Source organism: Bombus pascuorum, chromosome 1 (assembly GCF_905332965.1).
Source record: "Bombus pascuorum chromosome 1, iyBomPasc1.1, whole genome shotgun sequence".
Classification (NCBI taxonomy): domain Eukaryota; kingdom Metazoa; phylum Arthropoda; class Insecta; order Hymenoptera; family Apidae; genus Bombus; species Bombus pascuorum.
In genome coordinates, this window is record NC_083488.1 from 31981896 (window position 1) to 32008936 (window position 27041).

General features: G+C 38.0%; 2 protein-coding genes and 1 long non-coding RNA gene across 7 annotated transcripts in view; 1 reads left to right on the forward strand and 2 right to left on the reverse strand.

The window, feature by feature from the left end:
• LOC132910619 (uncharacterized) overlaps nucleotides 1-2687 on the reverse strand; it is a 33685-nt gene extending 30998 nt beyond the window's left edge. The window contains exon 1 of the long non-coding RNA XR_009658800.1: nucleotides 2624-2687. This is a non-coding gene — a long non-coding RNA (uncharacterized LOC132910619). The remainder of the gene's footprint in view (nucleotides 1-2623) is intronic.
• The window catches only part of LOC132910477 (FH1/FH2 domain-containing protein 3), a 248971-nt gene that overhangs the window by 199318 nt on the left and 22612 nt on the right, over nucleotides 1-27041 (forward strand). For 2 of the 3 annotated variants that reach the window (XM_060966223.1, XM_060966218.1), the window contains exons 7-17: nucleotides 1351-1613; nucleotides 4613-4744; nucleotides 6277-6613; nucleotides 7334-7964; nucleotides 14059-14217; nucleotides 15275-15457; nucleotides 17473-17592; nucleotides 20412-20546; nucleotides 21455-21597; nucleotides 22975-23242; nucleotides 23631-23754. In XM_060966223.1, the coding sequence (XP_060822206.1) occupies nucleotides 1351-1613; nucleotides 4613-4744; nucleotides 6277-6613; nucleotides 7334-7964; nucleotides 14059-14217; nucleotides 15275-15457; nucleotides 17473-17592; nucleotides 20412-20546; nucleotides 21455-21597; nucleotides 22975-23242; nucleotides 23631-23754 (2495 nt within the window). Of the gene's footprint in view, nucleotides 1-1350; nucleotides 1614-4612; nucleotides 4745-6276; nucleotides 6614-7333; nucleotides 7965-14058; nucleotides 14218-15274; nucleotides 15458-17472; nucleotides 17593-20411; nucleotides 20547-21454; nucleotides 21598-22971; nucleotides 23243-23630; nucleotides 23755-27041 lie in introns of all 3 variants that reach the window. The other variant, XM_060966210.1, reaches the window with a different exon arrangement.
• LOC132910528 (protein mesh-like) lies at nucleotides 3338-26658 on the reverse strand. Of its 3 annotated transcripts, XM_060966310.1 has the most exons (6): nucleotides 26177-26658; nucleotides 25344-25579; nucleotides 25041-25228; nucleotides 24650-24965; nucleotides 24149-24380; nucleotides 3338-3471 (listed from the first exon to the last, which is right to left on the reverse strand). In XM_060966310.1, exons 1-5 carry the CDS (start codon nucleotides 26592-26594, stop codon nucleotides 24186-24188), a joined length of 1353 nt encoding a protein of 450 aa, XP_060822293.1. In that variant the 5' UTR covers nucleotides 26595-26658; the 3' UTR covers nucleotides 3338-3471; nucleotides 24149-24185. The 3 variants fall into 3 exon arrangements, with proteins under 3 accessions (XP_060822293.1, XP_060822301.1, XP_060822286.1); XM_060966318.1 differs by lacking the exon at nucleotides 3338-3471 and having other exon boundaries at nucleotides 24072-24380; nucleotides 26342-26658; XM_060966303.1 differs by lacking the exon at nucleotides 3338-3471 and having other exon boundaries at nucleotides 24072-24380.

The window sequence follows — 27041 nt, forward strand, 5'->3', positions numbered from 1 at the left end:
GTTTGCAAAATATAACGGAATATCGAGTAAAAACAGTTGAACTCGCAATATATATAGTGGTAGAACTCTCGGATTATTCAGACAAAATCGCTTTCGCGGGCATGTGTTTGGATTAGTGCCTAATCATCGTTTTACCGCAATAAATTTCAAGTTCCGTTTTATCCGAGCACGCGAACAAGTTGACCTTTATGACTCTCATAATTCTCGCATTAGCTCGCTCTTCTAGTTCTCATTTATTAATTCAATAACCGTACATCTACCTATCAAAGAATGGGATAGATTTGAGCCATTTATTTTAAAATTGTAATATTCTCAAGTCAATGCGTGTCATCTATCGTCCCTCTTAACGTATGAACGATCACGTTGTTATACCGAAATCCCTTGTTCCTATACGTGATAATAAATGACTCTTCTAAATGATCGATTGGTCATCGCGAGGTGGATGAAGCAAATTGAGAGCAAGGTATCCATCATTGTAGGTCGCGTTCGTGTGAAGAAGTCGGTTGTTCCAAAGTAGCCCCTAAACTAGAATACAATCACTAGATATATCGCATGTCCATAGTTGATTGAATGTTCAAACGCAGATAGGTATATTGCTTTGAATTCTCCAGTGAGTAAAAATTGCTCCATTTGACTCTATAGACTGTGCAGTCTGAATAATATTTTCAATTTTCACTCGTAGCGGAAAACGAGTTGCAAATATATTGTATTTAACGTTTTGTCCATTAAGGTATAAATGAAAAGTCATCGTATATAAATACAATAAATAAATTCAATTTTCAAGAATACCCTTCGTCGATTCTGAATGGTATTTAATATCATTATTTTATACCCGGAAAATGGTATTTCATACACAAGATATTTTATACGCAATGTCTCAATTTTAGTGTTTTAAAAAAATTATTTTTCTATAAAATGATGTTACTTCAAAGCTTCGAAATCCAAATATATTACTCTGTTTAAATAATGTCATGACCAAAGAAGCTGTTTCGACGACAAAATCACAAAGTTGGAAAAAGATTAACAAATTATGCAGTTTTCCTGGTTAGATTATATCTCAGTATATATGCCACTTAAATTCGAACAGTGACTGGTAAATGTTTATTTTTCGTTTGGCATAACACCATGTAAATTGGCGAGTTACGACGATCAATATATTTCAAGTGGATTACGCAAATATCGCGACTCGTGTCGCCAATCAAGTAGTACGAATCAATGACTAAGCAATATGAACGTCAAAATAGAAACTCGCTCAAGATCCATCGCATAATATTTTAAATTTACGACACAACGTCGAAACATGAAAATCGTGAACATAATAATTCACTTTGAAACACTTTTCTCTCGCAGGAAAACGCTACGAAACCGGAAGTCCCTGGTGGATTCTCACGAACGGCGAAAATCCCGGCGACACTCGACGGGCACGTCTCCATTGTCGATGTCCTTGAACGCGCGCCTAAGTCCGCGGCTCAACCACTCGTTGGGTATAAGCTCACTGAACAACACGCTAAACTCAAGTTTGCCCGACGACGACGACGAGTCGAGCAGTTCTCAGAGTTCGCAGGGTCATCTTGGCGAAGTTCAATTGAATGGCAGCTACAAGGAGAACAAAGGTGAGACATCTTTTTTCGTATTACTTTACGTTGACTTTCCTAGATCGGTGCTGACCATCGATGAGATATCTCACTTCGTCTTTATCTCTGTTTTCATGATAATATTCTATAGCACTGACATTTCACGCGTCCTTTGTCTTTACGTATGTATATCCTATTATCATATTTTGTTGTTTCTACGTGTATCATATATGTTACATATTTTTTACTTTATATTCCATTCAGTAGCATACGGATACTATATTTGATTACTTAACCGCACTCGCAGTCTGTACGTACAGTCTTTATCCTAGTTAATTCCTACGTTGTTATCGTATTTTGGAATCTTTCTGTTAAAAAATATTTGAAGAATAGAAAAATACAGTTGTAGGAAAATGATCCAAAGAACCTAGCACTTTTAAATGCTATCCAATGCGATACAGCGATGTCGATACTTGTACGGGCTTATGACAGCTGCAGTAACGAATCGAAGAGATTGGAAGTTTCTTTAATTACACCAACGTAATCATTTCTTTCGTTCCATTTGTCTAAAAGCAATCAATTACGTTTTCAAGTTGTCCATATTTACAGTAGAAAATTCGCGCAAAGATCACACAATGCTCTTAGCATTTTCTTCCAATTAAGTGTCAATAAGATTCACTACGAGTGAATAAGATACATTCTTAAAACATTCAATTTAACTAAGAACATTTGTTTTAGTCTTGCCGATTATTGTTTTATTTATCTCTTTAAATCTTTTTTCTAGAACGTCTAAAACCAAATCAACAGCCGCTTTTGTAATTATTTCCAAAAAGCCCAGCAACTAAGATTCACATCATTAAATTGTGCACTTCTGCACCCTTGCTAAAGATTATTTTTGTAGAACCATTTAATCTTCATTTGGCTATAAGTCAGAGCACAGACTATTCTTCATAATACCGACTCTACCATGTTGGGAGTCTCTCTCCTGACAACTCTAACGCGTTATTACCTAAAAAATCAAAAAATTTGACAAGGGTCATTTTCGTTACGAGTCTCTCAATTGGTCAGCATCGTTCCAGTATGATCTCTCCTTCTCTCTCTCTCTCTCTCTCTCCTCTCTCTTTCTCTCTGTTATCCCGAATGAAACACATTTTCACTTTCGTTTGGCGTGTATACGCATACGGGTAGTCGATGTACGTCGCAAATCCGCTCGTTAACGATTCGACCGCGCGATGAATACGAACTTCGACGCCCACGAGCGGCGATTTCCGCGTTAACGGATCGTCCCTCTCTCGGGAGAGAGACCTTGCGGTTTTCAGTTCCCCCGTGCGTTTCGTTGCGGATGCAGCACGCGGCGAATGCGAACTGCACGCTAGAGACCGAGCGAAAAGCGTAGTTTCGCTCGAAGGGGGCCGTGATTGAGCACGTTTAGATCGTCGCATCGTCGCGGAAAACGACTAGTACGGATCCACGCCGATCGGGTCAAGTACGCCGCGTGAACTCGCTTCACCGGAAACGGAATGTCGATGTCGCGGCCATGAGTAATCGGCTGATTCAAACGGTTATGTTTTCACCGTTTTCATCGTTTTGTGTGCACGTTTATCGCTATTCCGAGGAAGTTGTCTTCTAACGCGTCGTATATCGATACAACGTATTTATTACATTTTTATAATTTTACTTTACCTTATCACGTTTCTATAACGTTTTATCACTTGCATTCGTTGCCGTTAGTAGAAGAAGGTTTAGCACTCTCGCTGCTACCGATGCATAAATTAGATTTTGTTAATTGTATTGAATTACAAAATTTCAACTTAATCGATGATCCAGAGTTCTTGGACTTTCTTGTAAGTGCAAAAACATTTCCTATGAAGAAGATATTTACATTTGTATATAGCTTCTGAGGAAGGAAAAATAACGAGGGTGTTAAAGAAGGTATTAGATCGCTGCGTAAGTTGTATTTGTTCAATCTTTTTATACAAACGAGTTAAAAACGTACACATACAAACATCGTCTTTGTTATGTTTATTATTTTATTACTGAGAAGATATTTGCATGAAAAGGCACAAATGATCGAAGCAGGAACTGTAGTAACATTATACGAAGTGAAATCGGTACAGTAAAGCATTTTTATTCGGCATTCACAATTGGTGTAGGTGTTACGAGTGTTTGAACCTGATATTATTGATTTGTAAAGTTCTGTAGAGAAGATAGCAATCTTGAAGACGATACTGGAGGAGGACATCGGACAATGATTAATAGCGTTGAAATAATCTGGTCGATCGAAAAAATTCTGCCATTCGCCATTTGTAAGATTGCATCGAAGCTTGGAATTCACAGTTGAAACGTTGTGATTTATCTTCGTAAAGAATGATTTGCATCAAGACTGTCAAGAATGTATATGAGTAGGCAATATTTCCATCCGCGTTTATCTTTATTATGCCTCAACTTCATCCACAATTTTCAAACTAAAAATTGTCACTCGTACCACTTTCTCCCTAAGCCGCTCGTATATCACCGTTTATATAAAACACTAACGAGGATTGTTCTTCGTTATACAGAACTTACACGGCAATCGAATAAAATTCCACAGAACGGCAAAGTGAAACAGCGTTATTCGAACGTTCACAAAATTCTGCGTGAAATTTTCCATCCGATTCGTCGGCAGTAACGTGCATGGAATAATCGAGGATACGGTGTCGAGCGTCGCATCAACTATAGGGTCGACGAAATAATTGATACACCGCGTATTTTTGGCGCGAGCTCGAACCGCGAAGAAATGACACGTGTGACGAGCAGAATTTATCGTGACTGTCGTCGAGGGACGTTTCGATTCGTATCGCGGCCGATAAATCAAAATGAAAGTTCGGCGGTAGTGTGATTCGACGCGAACGAAAACGATCGCGCGATAAGCGGTTCGGTGTCGCGTAACCACGCGCCTGGTAAATAGTAAATTATAGTTCGACGCGGAAAATGATCGGCCGCGTGTGTGTATTGGCGGCGAACGGGCCAGGAAAGAAGTGATTTATTGTGGCTTTCAGTGGACGTTGGCGTGACACCGGCGTTAAGACGTCGAAGGGAACGAGCTGAGAGGCAGAGGAGCTTTATCAGGGAGCAGCAAGAGGCCACGGCGACTATGCGAGCATCCGTGGTACCCTCGGACGATCAGGAAAGTCAGTAATAGATTATTATCGTTTCGCTATTACCATTAATGGAGAAGTAATGAGAATTTCGTTTAACGTGTTCGCTTTATCGGATTTTCACGGCATACGAATTTGTTGTGTAATAAAACGAATAATATTCGTACAAAAGTTGATGTCTCTATACTTTTATTAATGTTTACGGGAGAATTTTTGCTTCTCGGAGGAAATTGATTTAATGAATGACTCGTTGATTATATAATAGCTAGGTAGATACAGAATTTAGCATAAACATATGGAAGAGAAAATAATCTGATTGAGATTTTATGTGAATAGATATCGTAGATTTTATATTTTAGACCATCGAACTTTTACATAACTCGTAAATATTTACCAAACTGAAACACATTTTGGTAATTTTTACGAGAGTCTGAAATAGATTTTTAAGCTGACAGATTTTATTGGAAACTTATTAGAATCGTAAAGATAGGTTCCATGTCTTTCGTCGTAAAAGAATAGAGAATGTTAGAAAAGTGGGAATTTGAGAGATCTCTGAACAAATGTAAGAAAGTTAAGAAAGATGTTATGAGGTTAGGTCAAGGTTATAAAGCCCAGTGTATCGGCAGGAAGTAATCGATACACGCAATTTATGAGATACGCTGCTATAATTCTGTTCTAAACGCTATATACTGACTAGCGTTATAAGGATTAATTCTACACACTTATAAAACAATAAAAGTATCTAGATTCAGTTTTGTTCCTAATTTTATGTCTATCCAAAATTTGTGAAATATTATTAATTTTATTTCAATTAAAATTTCATTAAATACATATTATAATTGGGATTTTGTGTCAAAGATTATATTTGAAGAAATGGAAGATATATTTTGATTAGTTATTAATTTATTTACCTAGTTATTAATTTTGCTTCAATTACAATTTCATTACATACTATGATCGAGATTCTGCATCAAAAACCTAATTTGAAGAAATAAATCACGTAGAATTTAACCGATAGTTTGGGAAATTGTTCATTTTCCGTTCAACAGAAAATAGTAGCAAGCGTTAACGAGTTATAAACGAGTCTTGGTATCGTTTTAACTCGTGAGAAACCCATGTTTTCAGTTGTGTAACTTTACCAGGCTTTTAAAGATGTTTGTGTATAGTTCTCATGGGCTGTTTGAAGTTTCTCTCGACTAGTTTCTCGGGTGGTAGTTGGAGGATCAGTTTCTGTTTGCATTTTTAAGCGATCCTCGTCAAACTTAAGCTTTCGATTCTCTCCGCGTAACTCGGTGAACATCGATTCTCCAATTCTTCGAAGATTCGACCATAGAAGCTTTCAAAACTTATGATCTCTGATCTCAGAACAAAACAACGAAATTAGAACACGTTAGAATCGTAAAGAAATATACCTGTAAACAAGTTAATATAGTACGCGTATAGTCAAACTGTTGTCTGTAATTCCAAGCAAATTATCTACTAAAACAGTAATACGATCAACAGCAACGTAGAGAGTAATAACTTAATTAATTGGAAATAATTAAACGGCTTTTTGGTTGCTGAAGGTCCCTATGCGACGAACGGCCTGCGTTACACTAACGGCACGTCGTACGAAAGAAATGCGGACTCGCCGTCGAATAAGTTATCCAGGACAAACAGCAGGAAAGACTTGACGCCTCTGATGAATGCTGCGAACAAGCTTGACTCCGAGGAGAAGAAACCATGGTACGGCAAGAGCCCGGACGAGGGTGTCGAGTGCGACGAGGGTAATCACACCGACGAGGATGAGGATCGTCGAGTGGTTCTACAACTGAAGAGGGAAGGAACCGTCAAGGATCTCACACAAAAGCTGGCCGCTCAAAATCTTATACCGAGCAGCCCGGTCGAGGAGAAGGTTTCCAGGTAATTTCACTGTACGATACGTAGAAAAGATTAAGACTCGTTAAGGAAACACTGTTCGTACGTTTCGCTTTAAGATGGATCAGAGTGCATGATTTCTTCTTTCTCCTATCAGCAAGATAAATATCGTTTTGTTAACATTTTCCTGAATACTATAGATCCATATCGAAATTAGGTCTATGTACATAAATTAAAATTAAAATTTTTCAAACGGTTTATTCAATTTGCCATTTCATCTCGCGGACGCTTGTTTCAAAAAGATCTTGAATCAAAATTTCGAGTCTGATTAAAAATTAATATACAAACAGAAGGGTCAATTTAATAAATTAATCCTTGCGAGTCTAGTAGAACAATACGCCCCAAGATAACTTTTAGAAAGATCGCTAGGTTGTTATAATCTTTCTGGCATTAGCGAAATCTCTCGGTATATACGATAATAGACGGGATTATATATTCTGTTTGAAAGATTATGCTTAACCCAACTTTTCTTTCAAACTTCAGTGAACTACCATTGACGTTATTTCATTATCGTGGTCTCTTCTAAAAGAAAAACACATCTTTAAATAGCGAAACCTACAGACGTCTTAAAACGTAACGTCCGCATTCGATAAAAAAAGAGAACAAGTGGAACTCGATCTTCTCGACGTTTCAAGCCTCACCACCTAACGTATCCCCAGAATTCAAACCCTTCGTCATCGCAATGTTCTTCTTCTTCACCCTCAGGATAGGGGACATGAGCGGTCTGATCTCGAAGGCGAAGGAGGGTCTGGCAAAGTCCAAGTCAAAAGCGGACGTGCTGAAGTCTCCTACCGGCGACAGCCTGCCGAAACTGCAAGAAGCAAAGAAATCCGAGAACGAGCTGCATTGGGAGGAGTTGGTTAAGAAACTGAAGCGGCCACTCGAACTCTGCGACCTCGACTTTACCGATCTGAATTCCGACGACGAAGTTGACGTTCTTGGACCTGTGAACGTGACCAACGGCGTACCACCGCCACCACCGCCCATGGTTCCGACTCCTGGTGGCGTACGGGCACCACCGCCACCACCTCTAGGGGCGAGGCTTCCGCCACCCGTACCGCAAGCGCCTCCACCGTTGTTCGGCGTGAATCTCAAGTCGCCGAGGTCACCGACCACGGTCGACTCCAACAACGCTCCAAAGAGTCCACTGCCGACCTTCACTAAGAAGAGTAAAAAGACGGTGAAGCTGTTCTGGAAGGAGGTCAGGGATGACCCCATTATACTGTCGAGGCTCGACAAAAACAAAATGATATGGGACGAGCTGTCGCCAGTACCTGTTGACACGCAGAAGCTCGAACACCTGTTCGAGAGCCGCGCTAAGGATCTCATCACGAAGGTGAGCAGCTCTCGTTCTTTGAGCTTCGTCGTTGCTCTTTTCTGGGAGAGCTTGTTTCCTGCGGGTACGGCTATCTATACGGCAGTTTCCCTCTGGGGAGATCTTATATTTCTTCCTCGCGTCGGTCTTTCATATGTATGTAGAGTGATTCACGACAGTATTTGGACACTTGTCATAAAGAACTTTTAGGGATATAATGCGTGGTTTATACAAAACTTCTTGCAACCTTAGTAACTGAACGTGTTTTGTATAACTCGCGTAACATGTTCATGAAAAGTTTCCAGAAGTGTTCAAATACTTTCAATACTGTGCTTCGAATATTAGAACGGCTTGCGGACGTCTCGTGGGTTCTGCAGTTCTAGAAGTACGTATAACGAAGATGCTATTTTCGAAATAAAAGAGGAAAATAAATATGGAAGTGTAAGTAAGGGCACGACCGAACTGTCACGAATTAGAAAATAAATTTAGCGCTAGATGTAAGATCTTTTCGTGGCAACAATTTGTCTATGATTTAACATGGAAATGGTCAGTGTATCTTACCTGTGTATATTCTTGTTTGTTGTATGTATAGAACAATTTTGTTGGTGAATACTAAACAAAACAAAGGATTAACACAGTGTAACTATAATAACATTACAAGGGTTTTAGCGAAACACGCGTTACTCTTAAATCAATTGAGCCTCTCGTTCGCTTTGAAATCTGTCAGGCCAAACATACTATATGCAAAAAAAAAAGACAATACTAGTTCACAGCAAGCGGTTTCCACCAATACAAAGCGACTGGGAAAAAAGAGAGCCTTTTCAACCTTCCAACTGAGCACTATCGAAACTGATGTGCCGAATCCCCCTTCTGCCAACAAAAAGTAATTGAATTTCCATCGAGCTTCATAACTTCGCCATTTTCAACAATACCTTCTATACGGTTTATTTTCGTTATTTCTGTCGACGAAAAGCTGCGGCATCGTCCTTCTAGTTCGCGGTTCCACAAAATTCCACCGCGCCACGCCATCAGACAGGAAATTTAATTACCGCGCGGGTATTCGATGGAAAAAGCGACACCTTTCCGACGTCCCATGAATCTTCTTGCTTTTTCGTTTCGTTCCTGCCGTTGTCCCGACGAGAGGAAGCGAACGTTGCCCGACGTCGACGATGTTAATCATTCCCCGACGCCTGATTCTTGAGGCACACGTGGTGAACGGTGAACGTTCAGCATCCGGTTCGCTTGTCTCTACCGCGAGAAGCTTTTCATCGCGCAGAAATTCCACAGGCAACCTATGCACAATCCAAAATACACAAAGCTACGTGGTTGGTTAACCGGCTGCTTCTGCCACCGTTAAAGGGGATGAATCCTTTGAAGTAACGAAGTCAAGGAGTTTTTGGGCTACTTGATTCTCGATTTTCATGATTTTCTCTTGGAAATTCGTTGATCTGTGCGTTGTTTTCCAAAATATCTTTAACGCGTGTAAAATTGAAACAATTGAGCTGGTAAACGTAACTGTTTCTCTTATTTTCTACATCATTTTTTTCAATGAAATCAGCTTATTTCTCTTATCTTAGTCATTTTTTAGCAATTACCAATTTTGATAGCTATTCACTGTTACGATATTATATCGGATCAATATCAATACAAAATATCGGAACATTATACGTAACTTGCATTTTACAGATTTTTATTTTGAAAGATTAAAGTCAGAGTCACGGTTGAAACTAAATTTTGTCGAATCATGACCATAAGTTTAAGCTACAACCAGACACGATATTATAAAGTGATGTATTAAGAAACAACTAACTCAAGAACTATCTTTCGCAACTAAATTCTCCGCCACTCGTTTACAAGATTTTCAAATGCACTTGCCTAAAAATACAATCTTTTATTCTCACCCGGGAATTCATTTAATTCGTCGCCGTTGTTTTAATTAGCAAACATTTGCCGAAATTTTCATCCGGCCATTATCCAATCCGGAGAAACTTTCTCTCCGTTCCCCATACGCCAGTAATTATTGTCTCGTTAACCTCTAGTCGACAATTCTTCTTTTATTTTCTTCCTTTTTTTCAAACAGTTTCTTTCGAGATATTTTTGAATAAAGAGCACCTACTAACCACGGAGCCAACCGTTAAATACAGTGGAGGAACGTTTCGGTCGGAATAGAGCGCTGCGAATTGCATTAAATACACAGTTCTTCGTCGTTTTTTCTCGACCTCTTTCGTACGTGTCTCGGCGATAACGGAAGGAATTAAAGGCTTGGTGAACTCCGTTCGGCTTCTCTTTTTTCGTCTTCCTTTAGGCGTTAAAATCACAGGGCACCGTTCAAACCGTGGCGTTTAGACGTTTGAACGCGTTCACGGACCACGTGCTTTAAAGAGAATTTTAAAGGATCAAGAATAGTTAGTTATTGTGTGGAGAAACGTACGATGTATTTGGTTAAATGTAATTAGAAAATCTCGTCGTTTGTTAATGAATCGAGTATCTTTATAGATTATACAATACATATAATTAATATATTTAACTATTTCAACTATCCTTCGCCGTTACTTCAGAAAAAGAGACGTGTGATCTAGGAAATTCATCTTCCTATTATGCTTTAAACTCGTTGTTTGTTATAATATGCTTGCATGTTCTAAGATAAAGATTTTAAATACTCGGATACACGTGTCATTTTTAAAAGAAGGTAAACAAAAATTTCATTTATGGAAATGAATTCTATATTAGCATTTAATAACACCAGTTCTTTGAAGCTTCTCTCTTTATTCGTTGACAACAAAGTCATAAATCTTGCTATAAGAAGGAAGCAAGTATTCCACTGCACTTGTTAAACGTTCCAATCTAGCACAAACGAAACTGCTACAACAGAATATAACAATCTACCTTTTACACAAAACTATTTACGTATGTCTCCAGGTTCAATTCATTAAAAGTGTATCATTTAGTTTCTTTCTTCATATATTTTGTATATCCATATGTGACATCTCAGGATATAAATATCTGTCTCTTATTTATGCTCGTAGAACATAGCAACAAAGTTTAATCGGAGAAAACTGGGACAATGTTTATAATACTGCATTCTATTTTCATTTCATTCATCATAACATAACGTAGTAAGCACATCTTTGCATGTTTAGCGCCATGTCGATCCCACCAAAGATAGTTACACTCTCTACCAGCGTTTAACTATCTGGTGGACAGATAACGCGACAGGGATCCCGTTTCGGCTTCTCCGGATGCCTTTGACACGGATTACGCGTTTAATCCGGCACCGTTTGCAGTAGAGTTACTCTCCGCCGGTCCTTTAAACCGCTTTACCCTAAACGGCTTTATTTTCGATCGCGTACGGAGCAACAGAAGAGAACCGAGACTGGCTGTCTGTCGTGGTGTCGCGGAATCCTCGTATCTCTCGATCCCTACGGTAGCTTTCGTGTTTTACCAAGCAAAAGGCAGATACAAAAAGAAGGTTTGGCGAAACTTTAAGAAAATAAAAATCCCGTTGCGCGTTTGTACTTCCTTCTCACCCTACCTCGCCTTTCATTCGCCGTTTTCACGCGTATTTTTCGTTCGATTTGCCGACTTTATAGACAGAGCTTGTTGCTGTAAGTTGTATTCTGATACGACGACAGTTCTCGATCTTTGTTCCTTTTTCTTCTTTATTAAAATCGATCGTTCGACGAATAGCTACGAAGAGACGATCGTGCGGTATATTGTAAATTTTACATTATTAATCAAATTTTTCCTCGTGGAAATTCTTCTCGACGATCACCGAAAGATTCCACGCGAACGACACGGCCGTCGCTAATTGCTGACGTAATTACATTCCGGGTTTATCAGCTTTGCCCGGCCGCGTTCCACGTTTTGAATCGCGTCGCGAGCCAATGGACACGCACCGCGCCGACATAATGTGATCCGCCGCTTCTTCAGACGCCTCCGTTCCGTTCCTTCCATCTTTTTCTTTCGTCGTGCTTTCTCCGAGCCTTTTTCTTTTTACCAGCCCGACTCTTTTGAACCTTTACATCCACCTCGCGGAATCCGGCAATAATTAGTGCCGGATAAAGGGTCCGTCGAGACTTCCGTAAAGACGAGCGAGACAGAATGAAGGACAGCTTTGAAAAAGGAGATATGAATCGGGAAAAATTATAGGACGTTGGAAGCTTAAGAAAATAGACGTTGGATAGATTAGGCGATATGATTTACTGGATTAACTATTCCTTCTCTGTTTTAATTTTATGGAAGCGATTTAATGAAGCTCGATGGACATAAATGTGTTCGTCGATAAGGAAGTGTTAGCGAACACGTTGGCTGCCAAGCGAATTTTACATGTCTGGCATTGGTTATTACCCGTAAACCTCATGACGTTACTGACAAGTTCGCGTAATGCCAATCGCTCTTGACCTTTTCATGGCGTTCAACGCGTTAAGTAATGGTAATTTCCTTGGAAATAACCATTTATTCTAAAGCGGTTATTTCTTTGATAATTGAAGTTTCTGGTAAATCGTTTTCCGTTGTTGATGAAGGCTGGAATTTGCAGAAACACAAGTTGCACTTTTATGAATTATGAACGTCTATATGAATTATTTCAGGCAGTTATTCATAAAGATAAAATTCTTTTACCACGAATGCAACAATGGAACAAGTATGAAACGAAATTACGTTACTTACGAACTCGTGGTAAGAATGCATTACTAACTGAAATTCCTATCAATATTTCTTATAAAGATCTACGAAGTTAGAAGACACTATAAAGATTATTCTAGTTAACAGAGATCGATTACCTGGAAAATTGATATTCGCTTTAAATTTTGATAAAGAGTGTTCCATTTTTTAATTTCTACGGTTAAATTGTAAGCACCGAGGTCATATATCCCAATGATTTGCTGTGAAAAGAGGGAGAAGATGCTCATAAAAAATAATAACTGCGTTCACGCTGCGTTCTATCTTCATGTTACATCATGTTAAACGCGCGCTTGCCACGAGCGATTTCACGAGACGATCATGCACACGAATGATTACAATCTTGGTACAATATAATATTACAGGCTCCATTAGTCTAATGAGAAGTAACTTTAACAATAACACGTCGTAAATTAATACCGTTCGCAACAGTAACGAAATCTCGTGATAACGATCGCGCGTAATGATAATAATAATAATAATAATAATAATAATCATAATAATAATACGGTGAATAGTGGTTGGGTGGTGGTGATGGTGGTTTAATGCAATACGACTAATCTTTTCTTGTATTATTTGCAATATTCTTGGTGCTCGCACGAAAAATGAACGAAATGGCATGCTGGAATTTTACAGGAGGTGAGTCCTAATTTCTTAACTTCACTTAACGCCGGTTTTTGCTAACTCCAAACTTCGTTTCTACGCGCTTTTTCATTTTTCTCCGCGTTTCCTGCCATTTTCTTCGTTTTCTCTTCCTTTTTATTTTCTTTTTAATTTACGCTTGGTACTAATGAACGCGGTAATGTAAATTCATTTACACATTACTCCGATCGAATCACTGAAATAAAATTATCCATTGTGTGTATGCTGGTACTTTAATTCTGTGCAGATTGTTAATTGCTAATTGGCCTTCCTTCAAGGGGTATTTCAAGTGATTAATCTCGGCGCGGTAGCTATTGCATCGCCTCGTCTCTGCTAATTATAACGCTCTTTTTTGATTTCTCTTCGCCCTGCATTTCACCTCTGTTTATCCTTCCGCGTAATTTACAGCGGTAACGTAACAGTAACCGGTGGTGTTTGCTTTGAACTCGTTCTACTAATTCCGTTTTCCGCTGACGGTGTACGATATTTTTATATTTTACCGATTGATCAGCATCAAATACGTTTTCAGCGCATTTTCATCCACCTGCGCGCTTCTCTTTCCCTTTCCTTAGCGAGCAAATATTTGACCTGCACTTGATTGTTAATATATAAAATTTCAGCTGGAAATCGTGTCTCTCCTTTATTCGTTCCAAAACCATTACGTGCACGGTGTTTAATTAAATTTTATGATTTTTGAGTGTTCAGACATGACCATCAAACGTCTTTTAAGTTGTAGCAACGCCAGCATTATTCTTTACCAGTGGCTAATTTGTTCATTTTTGTCGTCGAATAGAAACAACAAGAGATGAACAAAAACAAGGAGATCATCGTGTTGGACCATAAACGATCAAACGCCATCAATATCGGGATGACCAAGTTGCCTCCACCAAGATCTATTAAAACCGCGATCTTGAAAATGGATGCAACAATTATGAACAGAGAAGGTATTGAGGTAAGGTCGCGTGATTTATTTCTTTTCTTTTTTCTTTTGTTTCTTCTCATTAATTTTATTTAATGAACATTTACGTTTTTTTACAATAGTTTTAGTATCTCGTTCTTTCACGTTTCGAACGCGTATTACGTTCAAATAATATGATAAACAATGGAGAACGTACAGGATACCGATCCCTATTAGTGTAACATTAAGCCAAATTGATCATTGGTAGATTTCTTTTTATTACAAGATTTTTCAAGTTACACGAATTAATATTTCATAATTTTGAATGAAAATAAGTAAAAGAAATTTTACCATAGGCTTAATAGTATTCTGTTCTATCAAGCATGAATCGAAATATTAGAGATTATTGTCAGAGATTGGTTTCAGAGTGTTTGCAATTATGAGAAGATAGTAGATAAAATACGCTTGGAAACGACCTCTGAAGCGTTCTATACGGTATCTAGTACAATTAACTCGATATAATTCGATCTGAATCGATTCAAACAGGCATGACCATTACATTCGATTCGCTATCATTTCACGAATCTAATCTTTAATAAACATTAACAGATATTTATTAATTTATAGATTTGGATATATTAAAATTTAATATAGTAATTTTTAGTAAATTATCTGCACGGTCTTATTTATAAATAATTTATTTTCTTCGTAAGAATGTTTCGTTCTTGTTGAGTTACGTTCAAATAAGTTACACGAACAAAATAATATAAGTTATTTTCTCTATAAGAATATTATTACTTATGCGAAGAGCAATTTATTTGAAAATATTATATGGTATTTTGTCCAAATCGAAAGTATTTTAACATTTCCCCATTGATTTCTTAATTTTTTCCTCGAAATGAAATGTACTTCAGAATCCCGATTTCGTTAAAAATCTCCCTTAAAATTATGACTGTAAAAGTCAAAATTCTTGGTTCACGGTCGACCCTGTGATTCAGTTGAAACACACGTACGTTCTTTTTTCGATGGTTTTTCTGATTTCTCTAATTTCCTGTTCATTTCTCTTCTTCGTTCGTTTCCTATCCTTTGTCCTCGGATCCATTCGCGACAGAAACTCTTGACGATGCTGCCAACCGAGGAGGAGAGGTCCAGGATACAAGAGGCGCAGGCCGCCAATCCTGACCTACCTTTGGGATCGGCCGAGCAGTTTCTTCTAACTTTGGCCTCTATCTCGGAGTTGCCTGCCAGGCTGAAACTTTGGGCGTTCAAGTTGGACTTTGAGAATTCGGAGAAGGTGAGTCTTTCGAGTTTAACGACTGCTTATCGATGACCAAGTGGTTCGTTGGCTCGTTCAGCTGCGAATCCTAATTCCTTCGATGACCAGGAATTTTCACATAAATTGGACATTTTGCATTTAAATTATTCCTATAAATAATATCATATTAAACAAATATTTAGAACAAATGACAGTCTATTAGAAATATACGAAATTAAAGATATACGATAATGTTTAGAAATGAAAAATATTGAAATTTAAACGTATAAATTTTATTAACATACCGGTTGAAATCTTTGAAGATGATTGAATGGTATTCATTCATATAGGACAACGAACATCAATTTTGAAGAAAAAATAGGCTGTCGAAAATTGAGACGGAATTTAATACACAATTCATATAGAATTCATATACAAGATAAACCATAAGCAGTACCTTAATTTCTCAAACACCTCCGATATCATTTCGTCTTCTTTAAAAGCTCGCGAAAAAGATCTTCAATCTTATATGATAATTCATTTAACGAGTTGATCTATTTTAAAACGATCATGCACTTAGAACGACGGAACCTACTAACGTCTATAAAAGATCCAACGAGCTCGTTAGCGTATTGAAAACACTCGACTGTAATGACAGGAATAATAAGAGATGCATAAGCAATGATTACCAAGGAGACAGGCTACTCGAAATACAGATCGGTTGATTATTGGTCTTCGGCTTGTCGAATCTAGTCGTGAGACGTACCGTAAATACGTTTCACCGTGAGAAACTGCATGACATTTCGAATGCAGATTCTATTAAGCATCGTCGAATACGAATGCGCGTAATGGCGTTCGAATTGGCCCGTTATTTCTCACGAATCTCGTCTCGAATTCCGCGGAGATAGTCGCGAGACCGCGACGAGGAAAAACGCCAGGTATGCGGGGAAGGAAGTCGCGGGGAACGTTCCTCGCATAATCACGTGATTTCTTCGCTGGGAACACGGCGAATTCCGATACACGATCGTGTGCCGCATCGAACGTGTGCGCCGCTTCCTTGAAAAGTAGCAGACTGACACCAGCCTGTGAAACGCCTTGACCGTGACAGAGCAAGAATCTTTTTTGTCTGTTAGTTCGCCACGTATTATTTCATATTTTCATTTTTCATATTTTAATCGTATTTTCTTTTCTCTTCGTTCTTCCTCTCGCTATTTTCGTTCTTTCTTTCGTTGAATGTATCTTTGATAACGCCCAAATACCTACTTCATCTTTTATCAAGTTTTTTGTACTGTTGTCTAATGAAGCGTATGAGGAATTGTTCGTTGCTTTCGTAAAATTTGTTCAATTTTTTGTATCTCTTGCGCGACACCTTTTAATGCAGGTATTTTTAAATTTGATTCGATTTTTGGAAATTTAATCTCTGCTGAAACAGATAACCACAATAGTATTTGTCTGTATTACGTGTTATTAATAAAGGTTATATTATAAAATTATCAAATTATCGAGAAAAATATTTTATGAGAAGAAATATATCTTGTAGTTTCAAAATTCACCTGATTGTCAAATCATACTTATTGCTACATATATGTGTAACCATCGGTAGAGGATCAAAATCGATGTCACATTTCTATATTAATATTATAAATCCTTTGAGTTTTTAATATCATAATTCAATGATACTTTTGAATCTTTCTCACAATGACATCCAACTCCATGTGAATTCTTACGGGTGATCAATTTCCTTCTTTCATAACACAGACTTACACTATTTTTTGTAATTTCTCACCTTGCATCCCAAATACAACACATACCTTTACATATTTAACAAGTATTACGCGCACCTTACTTCTATTACTACCGTTCCAAAAAAAGAAAACGCAAACACTCGTATGTCACATTCGTGAAAAGAGAAAAAGGACCAAAAGATATGCAAGAAGCTTAGGATTTGACGAATGCACAAAAATGGAACCGCAGACGAGCACAACGAACCAGCCAGCGTGCCAGAGAACTCGCGGCTCGAAAGAAATAATCGCGAACCACCTTTGTGACTTCAGGAAATTGCGGACCCTTTGATGGATCTGAAGCAGGGAATGGAGACCCTGCGAGTGAATAAAACGTTCCGCGGGATTCTGAGCACGCTCCTTTCGATCGGGATATTCCTCAACGGAAATGAGGTAGGTATTGAATGCCAGCCAAATGATATCCGCTTAATCCGTCAGTCGGAGTCAGTCGTTCGCGCCGAATCGATATCCATCAGCATCGATGATTTTCGTGTGATCGTTGTTCGATGATTTGGAAAAAGGGACGAGTATCGGTTTAAGCACTTTCCTTGGACCGATGCCATGTTCCTCGATATGAGTATCATTGGTCAGTTGTCTAGATTTTGTTCTTTCACATCAGTGTTTATGGACGATGGTCGATGCACTTTGTAACTTCGTGCTGATATTACAAGTTTACATAAGTTTTTCCTATTTTATTATTTATTTATTATTACCTGAAATATGAAAGTTAGCATTCTTGGTTATGTTTATGTACTTTTAATGTGGACATTTAATTTCTTTAGAATTTCTTCTTGTTATCAATAGTAACACTTTTATTCCATTTCATTTACAATTTAGATTCTTATGCAGTTTGATAATTATTATTTCAAGTAATTGATACAAATATTCAGCAAATCATCCTTAAGTATTTGCTTCAAGCGACTATAATCACAGATATCATATGAAACAATTCGTACGCACAATTTTACGAAAATATATCGATCTACGTTCGATGCACCCAAATATAAAAAGTAATAAATTTCAAAATTGAATGCTACAAACATACCGTTGCGATATCTACAAAAAAAAAAAAAAAAAAAAGGAGAAACGAGGTAAAAAATATTATTTGAAGTAGATAAACGATGCTTCTAGCCACAAGAGGCCGTTTTCATGTTCCGGATAGCCAGGCATACGATATGAAATGTAAAAATGGAGTATTCGCACGAATATTCGTGACGAATACCTTGCAATTCTATTTCGATCTTGGACGATTTCTTTTCACTCGTTATCGTTTGCTTCCGTTCGAATATATTAAAACCGTGGTTCTTTGAATGGTGCACTAATCATTTCTTATCAGCCGCTCTAGAGCGTGTTTTTACACGACACGCTCGATCATCGAAATTGTCGCGTGGGCCAGATATTTGCCGCTCACGTGAATTCGACTCCTTCTCTCACGTTTTACAGTGAATTAACGGGGGAAATTATGAGTGAAATGAAACTCGTTGTTCGAATTTAGGATCATCGTGACGCAAATAATATGAATTTAATCGCGATAATATTAGCATGCAAATTCATAGAAAGTAGGTAATTTCAAATGCTATGCCGCGGATTAATGTCCATAATGAAAGTATATTTATTCGCTAATTTTTCACTCACAAAGCTGAAACATTATACAGTGGAACTTTACTTATCTAACTTGTCATTTATGTAAACGAACTTGCGGTGGTTTATTTGTAAATAATACAAGATCGATAGACGAAATATAAATATAAAAACGTATAATATTACGACACGATTAAACAGATTTTTGGAAACCAATACGCAACAATAAAAATAGCTGATAATCTTGTTTTCTTCGAATTCTTCAATTAATTATTAAAATTAATTAATCACATTTCGTTCTGTAATCGCAATCGTTTTACAATTTTGTTACAATAAAATAGTAGTTACAAAAAGACTTTTCAAACTGATGAGAGATAATAGTATATATAATATGTAGCAGAACATGTTATTGCTAAACTTTTTAACGCAGTGTATATGAACGAAATCTTACACCTAATTACGGGAATCAATGAACTTTTATCGTATTATACGTATATTTTATTCTGCACGTACTACAAAACTTCCGGAATTTTTCACGCGTTTGTCTATCTACGTTTCATGGAGGAATATTATAGCTGCACCATAGAGTATCTTATTCATACCATTGAAAAGGGTATACATTTTTAATTAACGTGCTCGTAAATTTTGTTTGATGCTACCTTAATAATATTACAGACGAATAACATCGGAACTTTTAAAAATTTCACAGTCAATCAGCAATTCGGATTCCAAAGAGCTGGAATTCTCATTTGATTTTGTAATAAACAAGTCACAAACGTTCGCATTGATTAGTTACACTTTGATTCTCGAAGCGAAAAATCGTAAATTAATTATCGTGCTAACAAGCATCCAGTCGTCAGGTAACGTGCACTCGTACTTTACCTTCGCACGAAATCTCTCAAATCGATCCGCCATTCTATTTTGCTACGATTTAAATAAATCAGTCTAGCGTAAATTATTGGATAACCACGAGTTATTCGATAACAACCCCGGGGATTCGACATAAATATTCTACACATATTATTTGATTTTCCAGCAACGGACGAAATTCCATTAATTATTAAAATTAATTAATTACATTTCGTTCTGTAATCGCAATCGTTCTACAATATTGTTACGATACAAAAATAATAGTTACAAAAAGGCAGTGAAATTTAGTCGAAGGAAATAATAAAGAAAAGTTCGACGCAAAAATATAAAAAACTAGAATTTCACCTAAAACCCTTTTATCGCAATCACAATTTGACACCAAATTAAATCTAACGAGAAAAAGGCTAAAAAGAATCTGGCCAAAGAATCTAAACAAGCCAGAATCTCATCCAATTGTATCCACTCGTCGTTTCCAATAATGAAAAACGCAAAAAAAAAAAGAGAATTAAAACAAAGTATAAACTAAAAAGTAACGGCAAGTTGAAAGGAAGGAATCGGCGTGGCAGAATCGGATATGCCGTCCTCGTCGAGTTAGAAGCGCGTGGTCAACATCGATTCCGGGTTTTCGCAGCAATCACGTTACGCGCGAAAGTGGCCAGAAGCGTCGGGTGGAAAGCCTGTACCAGCGGGAACGTAGAAGTTAGCCAGAACGATATTCCGTACGTTGTGTAACGCTGAAACGTCGCTTCGTTCTTTTTTAGGTGAAGGGCTTTCAGCTGGAATACCTCGCCAAAGTACCTGAAGTAAAGGATACGGTTCACAAGCACTCGCTGCTTCATCACCTTTGCCACATGGTGATGGAGAAGTTTCCGGATTCCACGGATCTCTATTCGGAGGTGAGAGGCAGCTTACTTCCGCGTCGAAGGAACCGGATAAAACTTTAGTCTCGTCGCTTCGTCGCTATGCACGTTCGCTAGAAACCGAATAACCAGCGCTACATTTGCGAAATCGCGAACGGGAACTTCGTGTCCCAGACGAACTTCTTCTTCGACTCCGGAAACTATTACGAATGGTGTTTCGCGAAATTGTAGCGTTCCTCAGGAATTTCGGATTTCCGGTGTAATTGCGGTCGCAAATAATTTATAATTGATGTTTGTTGTTGTTACCGAAGCAAAGTTATTTTAAGCAATTTCAGTATACTGGTATTCGGAAGCGTAGCTTCGGTATTTTTTTTATTCGGTTAAAACGAACGTAACATGGGTGAAAAGTTTAGCCAGGCTGGTTCGATACACTAAAGACATTTTTACAGGCTCTCTTGCGCAGTGGAAGTAAAACTAACGAAGTTCCATAAATTACAAGTTGCAAATTACGAGCATCAATGAATGTAGCGCTTTACCTTTATGTAGCACTGGCGAGTTTAACGATAAAACAAAATTAATTATAGAAGCAAATTTCATAAATTCGAAGCTATCTAATTATCCTATTTGCTGCGCAATTATAAAATTATAAAAGAAAAGTCGTTTACATAGAAATCATATTTTGTCGATTTTCTAATATCGTTAGTCACATTATCGTGCAAGTGAATCCAGATATAATTATTCGCAAGTTCTCGATTACTAAAGGAAGATAAAAGTCTTCCTGCGTTGTCTTTAATACTTTTTCTTCTATATAGCGCATTTCCTAAGAGAAATTGTATTTGTATCACTTTCCCACCGAGTCGTTCGTATATTTATTTCATGCAGAATAATTCATACACGTGTCGTTTGAAAATCGAAACCAAGAAAAGTCTATGAATCTTGTTCAGATCGGCGCTGTGACAAGAGCATCGAAAATCGACTTCGACGAGCTCGCGGCAAACATCGGGAAACTGGAGAGCGAGTGCAAGGCATCCTGGGACCACCTGAAGCTCATCGCGAAGCACGATGGTTCCACGATGATGAAAGTCAAGTAAGTACCAAAGTCGAAATTGTACGTCGTCAGACGAGATCGATTCGATCTAGGTAGATCGTATTTTCTCGCTGGCCTTTAGAAGGGAACTTCGTTCTATGAAGTTTTGAAGTTTCCGAAGATTCGTACAATGTTCGATAAATTCGCGGCAGACTTTTTTTCCTGTGGCAAAACTGGCACAGTTCCAAATGGCACCACCATTAATTACCGAAAGCGTATTTCTTCCTTCCATGCTCCTGCTTCCTGCTGGTCCCCTTTAACCTTCCTCCTCCTTCTATTTTTTCCCTTTTTTATTTTATTTCATCTTATCCCGTTTCTACTTCGTGGTGGATTTTCGGAGCCTTTATCTGTTCATCCCCCTCCATCGAGCTTGTCCTTATCTAAGTCGGTTATATTCGGTAAGCTCTTCTTCGCTCTTTTTATCATTTTCTTTTGCCCTTAGTTAAGGTTATTAACTTGTGCGTTGCTGGCGAGGTAAGAAATTCATAGAAATGGAATAGAGTTCGTACAGATCGATATAACATTATACGATATGATAAGAATTTATTTGAAAAATTTATTTTAAAAAATGTAATATCTACTGGAAGATAAAATCAACCGATTGCTAATTCAATTAATTGCTATAACTTTTTAACGCAAATCAATCCACCGTATCGTTAGGTCTATATTGATAAAAAAATTCTGTAGTAAGTGTCCGAGTACTTTCCTCAGCTACTGTGTATCGCAGTGATATTTTGTTCAACGGTGAAGCGTCTGGTTAATATTGGTTGGCGTGGCCGCTGCGTTAATTAAGTGTAACGGGACGGCCTAAATGTCGGACCGGGTTAATTCGTTTTTGCCTGAAACTCGTTTAAGCGATCGTCTACGCTGATCTCCAGTCCTCTCGAACGTACTGTAGTAATGGAAATGTTTCGCGTAAAAAATGAACGTCGGTGATTGCCTTTTTGCGAATCTTGATATTCAATGCTGTCAGAACACGATGATTCGTCGGAACGATGCGACTGGAAAATCCGCGAATGCAGCGTATCAAAATTATCGACGTCGCGTTTTCATTGATTTGGATCAACATGATTTAGAAACAGTAGTGAGTACTGCTATTCGAACGCTTCTATTGCTATCGAGGAAATAATAGATATATGTACATGTAATTAAAATTCATTTTTCGTTTCAAATGCATCTCCACGATACGAGATATCGATTAGGATTCTTCTATCTCGTATCTGTTTCATCGAAGCATAGAAACTATCGATATTGCAAACATAGTAAAAACAATAGTTTCATAAATCAATATAAAAAAAAACTTATTTCATTGTACACGATGCAGCAAGTTACACGTGGCATTAATCTCGGATTTGTGAATGCTGTTTGTCGAAGCAGAATGTCAGACTTCCTGGCGGACTGTGCGGAGAGGATAATCGTGCTGGGCATCGTACACAGGCGGATCATAAATCGATTCCACAAATTCATCTTATGGCTGGGGATCCCGCTGCACAGGGTGCAAGACACGAAGCCGAATGAGTTTTGCCGGATCGTGTCCGAGTTCGCGCTCGAGTACAGAACCACCCGGGAGCGGGTGATACAGCAGCTGGAGAAAAAAGCCAATCACCGTGAAAGAAATAAGACCAGGGGAAAGATGATCACAGAGGTGAGTTACAAGCGGTGCCTCGGCTCCCGGTGCTCGTATTTTTCTTGGACCGGCGGCAGAGGCGGCGACGGTGGCCGCTGAAAATCTTTCAGAAGGGCCGGCCCCACTTTCCTCTCTCATCAAATACAGTTATCGGAGCGTGAACGGCATTATGGTGCGCTCCGGCGAGGGGAATAAATTGCTTTTTTGCCGCGGGGTGAATCAATTTCTTTTCTTGCCTACCGTTGCATTAATATCCCGCTTGTCTCCGTTTTCATTTCTGTCGCGATATCGTCGAACGTACGCGGATCTCTTACCCAACTGACGCCCTCCCCCCTTCTTCCCATCCCTCGTTTTTCAACCACTCAGCCTGTTCACGTGAATTCGACATCCACTCTGATCGTTACAGGTTGGTAAATTCAGGACGAAAGAGGATCGCGCGGACGCGGAGCTCAGGCAACTGCTCGGAAGCGATATCTCCGACGTCGAGAGTATTCACGGTACCCTACCTTGGAGGAGACAGAGGAAAGACGGTGAGTTTCCTTTCTACTGTTGCTTGCCTTTCTTCTTCTCCTTCTTCTTCTTCTTCTTCTTCGAGCTCGCTCGTTCTTTCTCTAACCCATGTCCTTCTTTCTTTATTTGGTAGAATTTTATTTTCTTGCTGGGAATTCTTTCCATATTTCTAACTTGTAATCATGCTGAATGTCGAAAGAATAATCGGAGTTTTTTTTTAATAAGTTACTTGTATTTTATGAATTAATGAACGAACTTAGTTTCGCGAAGTTAGTTACAGAAGCTCTATTTTCAAAAACGTAATTTTTGCAAAAGGTAGACACCTACGTACACGCCGTTCCATAACTCAGTGGATATTTATTAATTTTAGGAGCAATGTTTATTTGGATAAATGTTATACAAGATGTTACTTACATTACCATTTAGCAACCAACTTAGTAATTCGTTTAACTTAGTAGCCTAAGTTGCAGGACCCTTGTGGCCTCGAACCGAATGCCGAAGACATTATGTTGTCGTCTATCTTAAACATATGACGTCCTGGAAAACCATTCACACATCCCCTTCTGGTTAAATCGCGGATCATCCACGTTTGTGAATAGGGCTCGTATTCGTAGCTTCTTGTGCCATTTCCGGCGTTAAAACCGACCTATACATAAATTACAGTGGTTAATTAATTTCAACCGATTAATTATAAAATAGAAACTTTTACACTTTATCATTGATATATATATACCTGACAATAAATCTATCTTTAGATAATAAACAATTACGTTCTTGAATAAATAACGAAATTTTTATACCAAAGGATAACAGAAGATTCCTCTAATGTATCAATATTAGTATTTATAATAGTATTAATATTAGTATAGTATTAAAAAGCGAAACGTGTATAAAAATTGATACGAATCAACTTACGAATGCCGAGACTCCACCTTCTCCATTCGCAGTATCACCACCAGCTTCCGTGTGGCTGGTCCATTGAATATTCAGATAATTAAATATCACGTAAGTGTTCACTTCGTCTGTGGCCAAGACCATTTGGAACGTATTCGTTTTGTAGAGGGAAATATCGATACCACCGACGAACGACACATTTTTCCATGTTACTACGATTGCGTGTTTAGGTTCGAAGGCTTCGGCTCCAATCATTCCTTCGCGGATATCCCATTTGAGACGTTCGCGCATTTCCACGCCAAATTGATCTCTTCTGCTTTGCAAATCTTCTTCGACCCTAAAATTCATTTTCGTAATCGATTCCCACGTTATTTAAAGTATTATTTAACAATTTTTGCCATTTTTACCTTACCTAAAGTATACGCCAGGTCTCCTCTGGTCTATGTCGGTTGGTCGAATTTCTCCTATGCGACATTTACTGAAAAATATTCCTATAAAACTAGGATCGTTCTCCTTTGGCCAATTTCTGACCGGAAACACGAGAGGGTAAGTATAATGCAGCGGAGGATCGGTAAATTCTAAGTAACCATTTACCGATACCTGTAACGTGTGATGTATTTTTTAGACGGAAACTCACCGATTTATTAATATTGGCAGGTTAGATTAGCTACTAATCACTGATGCTTTGATAAGGAAATGACAAAGAGCAACGTACTCTGGTGTAATTGAATCTGAGCCCGAAGAATGGTAATTGAAAATTGAAATCCTTGTGTATTTGTGACATCGAAGCTTGGATTTCTCTTTGATAATCCCCATCGTCATCGTTACCACCCCTGCCGACGTACCAATACATGAATTTTGATCGAATCTCTTTCAGTCTAGTCTCCGTTAAAACATAATTTAGAACTGAATCATCGGAATGAGGCGTGTATCTGTCTGCTTCCGATAAATCTGTAAGGATACACGAGTTCCGATATTTTGGTATCGATATTTGATGCCACGTGCGATAATCCCGAACATTTGGATCGTTTAATAGTTTAATTAATAATTTTATAGGAAAACGAAAATATTGCTACCAGCTTTTGTAGATTTTCTGTTAATATCGCTATTATGTATTTAGAAACAAAAGTTAACGAACGACGTGTGTCTGTATGGATCATAACGAGATCATCTATATTAAGCCAATTGTAATAGTAGAAAAAAAGGAATAATTTTAGTTCAGATATCAGAAATATATGTGGAAGGAAGATTGAAAAGGCGTGTTATGAAACTGACAACGATACGATCCAATGATTCATCCGATAAAACAGATAAGATTTGATTCGTTAATTGAATTAAATAGCAAAATTACATATAGTACATCTATCAATCGAGTAGTATACCTCTAAAAGAAAAATGTGTCTGGGTTACGTGCAACTTTTCTTCACGGCAAAATTCTCTTAAAATTTTAAAGACTTTCTGTCTTGATTTACTTTCTCATATTTTGTACACAAATAAAAAAAAATAAATAGAAGTCACACCCATTGATATTGGTATCGAGACACCTACCGTATCTCGCATACTTTCCATTTTTTCTTTTGACCATTTTATCGGAGAAGCCATCGGAAAGTGTGATTTCATTCTCGGATTTATTTTTTTGGTCAGAATTGTTAACGGCATTGAACGAAACTTCTTCTACCCCCTTCTTCGTTTCGTTCTTGTCATCGTGATTACCTCCATCTTCGTTCACATCCACTTGTCCGGATAAACTTTGCTGTCTTATCGAAGATATCTGTCCGATATACTTATTACTTTCGGCGATCGATTTCTTATTATCCATAGATTGGGTCTCATCCAGCCCGAACGCATTCTCGATCGATTGATTCTCAGTTTGCGCTGATATCTGACTGCTCAGTAGAAGGAGGAGACAGCAGGAAACGATCGACTTTGGAGAAGCAAAAACACCGATACAAAACTCGTTTCGCATTTTTAGTAGAAGTAGATTGCACTGATTCGTCTAATTTACTAAAAGAAACTGAGCCTGAACTCAGGTAACGACTAGTAATAACGGAACTGATATCAGTAATATTGTGATAAAGCGCGTTTATCTTCTTGCTACAAGTGGATAAGGTAAGGTTGAAACTCGAACGATTGAAACGAACGAAGTCGCCAGATTCTTTATTATTTGCCGATTCACTCGGAATATCTTTTTTCTTGTTTTTTGCGTAGTGCTGTTATTTAATTATTTAATTAAAAATCACAAAGTTATTGTGCAAGATGTTTATTGTATTTTTGGAATGATTTGTTATTTGCGAAATAAATGTGTTTCACGATACTCATTTTTAAAGTGTGGCAAAAATTATTAATTTTGTAACGTAAATGCATTTTACAATAAATAAATATGTATAATAGTACGCGTAGGAGATATTACATG